Source organism: Castanea sativa, chromosome 10 (assembly GCF_040712315.1).
Source record: "Castanea sativa cultivar Marrone di Chiusa Pesio chromosome 10, ASM4071231v1".
Taxonomy (NCBI): Eukaryota; Viridiplantae; Streptophyta; class Magnoliopsida; order Fagales; family Fagaceae; genus Castanea; species Castanea sativa.
The window spans coordinates 27,835,860-27,839,225 of NC_134022.1; the positions used below are offsets into that span (position 1 = coordinate 27,835,860).

At 31.9% G+C, this 3,366-nt stretch overlaps 1 protein-coding gene across 1 annotated transcript; it reads right to left on the reverse strand.

Moving 5' to 3' along the window:
• Window positions 1-301: 301 nt before the first annotated feature.
• Window positions 302-1,116, reverse strand: LOC142614213 (nuclear transcription factor Y subunit B-4-like). The gene has a single exon (XM_075786778.1). The coding sequence runs from the start codon at window positions 1,093-1,095 to the stop codon at window positions 565-567; it is 531 nt and encodes a 176-aa protein (XP_075642893.1). The 5' UTR covers window positions 1,096-1,116; the 3' UTR covers window positions 302-564.
• Window positions 1,117-3,366: the final 2,250 nt, after the last annotated feature.

The window sequence follows — 3,366 nt, forward strand, 5'->3', positions numbered from 1 at the left end:
TCTACTTGAATCAATTACAACTGAAATTTAATCCAATAAGTCTTTCAATGTTCCAGTTGTTGTTATTTGGGGAAAATGGCCTAACACTTCTCCATGCATTAATCATGAACAACACTCCTCTCAAATTGTACCATTCATCATAAAGCTTCTTCTTAAGTTTTTATTAAGAACAAAATCATATGAAACAAATCAACAATTTCAAGTAAGCAATCCAACAAACCCTAAATCCTACATATATTCCCAGATTACAAACTGATAAATATATTGTTGACATATGTATTTTCTTATAACATTTCCAGCATCAAAACTCATTATTTCTAGAAAAAAAAAAAAGATATGAGGATTAGCTTTATTCACATAATTCTTAAGTTAAAGTGGTGAATTAAAGACAAGATCTAAGATTTAGTACCGCACACAAGTGGAAAAAAAGAAAAAGAAATTAAAAAACCTAAAACCAACCCTCTCAAACCCTCCCCTCCAACTATATGATCATGTATACAACATCATCACCATCAAAATCTTAATTAATACAAGACTAGAAATTATTACCATGCTTCATATATTTCAAAATCGCCTCGACAAAGAGCTATTACTCCTATCAATCACATTGAACTTCAAGGGAGTAGTTGGATCCGCTGCTTTCCTTGGTGTTTCAACTCCATAGTCTGATGTTTCATTCTTTTCTTCATTGTTGCTTCCCTTACTTTGCTGAGCTCTCTCTCCTTCCAACTCTCTATACCTTTGCAAATACCTTCTCAAAGGCTCAGCATAGTCATCAAAACCTAGAGTTGCCAAAGCCCAACAAATATCATCCCCATTCACAGTCTTGCGCTTCTCCTTATGACACTTGTCTGAAGCTTCTCCAGTAACAAAGCTTATGAACTCAGACACACATTCTTGCATGGTTTCTTTGGCTTCTTTGGAGATTTTTGCATTAGAAGGCAGGATTTGCTTCATGATCCGCCCTACATTAGCTATAGGCAGCAGCCGATCTTGCTCTTTAAGGACACCATCTTCACCTGAGGAAGTACTAGCACTAGCAAAATGGTACTTAAACCCTTCCCTCTCTGAATTATTGCCCATGTTATCAACCATCTCTATAAAGATGGGACTTTGATCCTGTCAAACGCAGACACGTAATTCCCTCACTCTGCTTGTTATATAGAGGCACCTGTGAAAGTCTATGTGTATGTGCACCATATATGTAGATGGTAAAGGTGGACCTCATGAGAAAGGTACTCTCCAAGTGAATAAGTTTAATTATTTGGTTCTCTAAACTAAATAAAATATTTTACAACTTATTATGAAGAGAGATTACTCTAAGGGCATCTCAATAATTTGAGCTTAAACAAAATATTTACAAGGTTATTTGGTATTCTAAACTAAATCTTACCGCCCCTATAATTAGAAATTTATTTATGATGGATTAATTTGAGGGCTGCAACTTTTTAATATATATGAAGTGTTTTGAGATTTAACTTTTAGAGCTTGTTTGATTACTATTCTATTCTATTTATTTGAATAATTGTTATTTTTTTTTAAGGGGAAAAAAATCTAGTACAATTGTACTTTTTGCTAGCTTTTTCTTCTTCTTTTTTTAAGTCAAATAAACTAATAAAAATAAGCATTTTGAACCAACTCTTAGATCGTTTCTCGAGAGTGTTCTGAAAGTACTGAAATTCTCAAAGATGCAAATCACATTTGATTGGACACTTTGCTAGCTTATTTCTTTTTTTATCAAAGTCAAATAAACATTATAAACTAATGAAAATAAGTTTTCTTGATCAATTCTTAGATCATTTCTCAATGACTATTCAAAAAATACTATAACTCTCAAAGATGCAAATCACATTTGATTGGACACATTCATCAAAGTAAAGAGAAATATACATTTTGATCAAACGTGAGATTAACCCATGTGTGTATCTATCTCACGTCATTGATAGATTAGAAATTTTGGGTCATGGGAATTCACATTGTTTAATGCCATGAAGCATAGGTGCACATGCATTATACTTAGATTATGGACAATGGTTGCAATAAGAAGTAAAATCCCACTTCCCACAAGCAACCCTATGAAATAATACCAACCCAAATTCTTTGAAGTAACTAGTAAGATAGTTCTAAGTAAAAATATAAAATAAAATAAAAATTAATGAAGGTATTGTTCATAAGTAACTAAACAAAAAATAATCTAATTGCAATTCTCCACACTTATACTTGATGTATGTGTATACGTATGGGTCTTGGGAGCAATCTACATTATAAGGTCATTAAGAAAAGAGACTCAAACTCATCAATTATAGATTAACTGGTCCCCTACCCCCTTTCCCCACCCAAATTTTGGTCCTAAATCTCTTCAATGTTCCCAATAAGTTTCAAATAAGTATGTTTAAAATAATGGTATTCAATTTGAATTTGTGGATGATATATATGCACATGTTGTGGTTACAATCCAAATGCAACCAACTAGGACCTAAAAAGAGGTGATTAACTATAATTTAAAGACCCATGTTGGATTACCTACTACTTAGAGTATAACATGAGATTATATGTCACTCTATAGTATACAACAACAACTCATTTTAACTTCTTGTCAATATTTGTAATTGTCTTGGTCGGGTCTTTGAACTGTGGACTTAGTTTTATATAATGCCCATTAAGAACCAATTGAACTTAGAGCGTGATTTACATGTTACACAGTGGTGACATGTGGCAATGTGAATAGGGCAAACTTTCTTATCTGGTTCAAATTTGTTTAGGGGTCATAATCTTGATCATTATGCTTGTTACATCATCCCCCACACTCTATACTATGGATGTGACTTTGTGATTTGTTTTAAGGTAGGGCACTAAATTAAAGCATCTATTTGAAGGTTTAATACTTTAATTTATCTATTGAAATTGTTGTTTTGTTTATGTACACCAACCGTAATTATTAGATGCTCATAAGTTTAAGTCAAATTATCATAATCTCGTAAAAGGAAGATTCGTAAAAGGAACTATGATAGAAATAAAAAGAAATAGGTGAATTATTTGTTACCATTCTAATAAAGAAGTTTGATTGGTCACTTAAAAAATTATCAAGGGTTTAAAAGGAGATCGACAACGTTAATTTTATTTTTATTTTATGAATTTATTTAATTACTCTAGACAAATCCAAAGCAAGAAACATGAAATACATTAGTGTAATTTAGTACTTATATATGTTGATGGATGTCACCTAAGCTATGATTTGATTGCGGCCTTTGAACGGCAAAGCATGTGCAGCAAACAACAAGAACACTTGTTAAAAGGAAAAGTCATTTGTGATGGTTTAAATTAGGCTAATTAGCTAACCTAGTTTATCTTTTTCTTTTTTCTTTT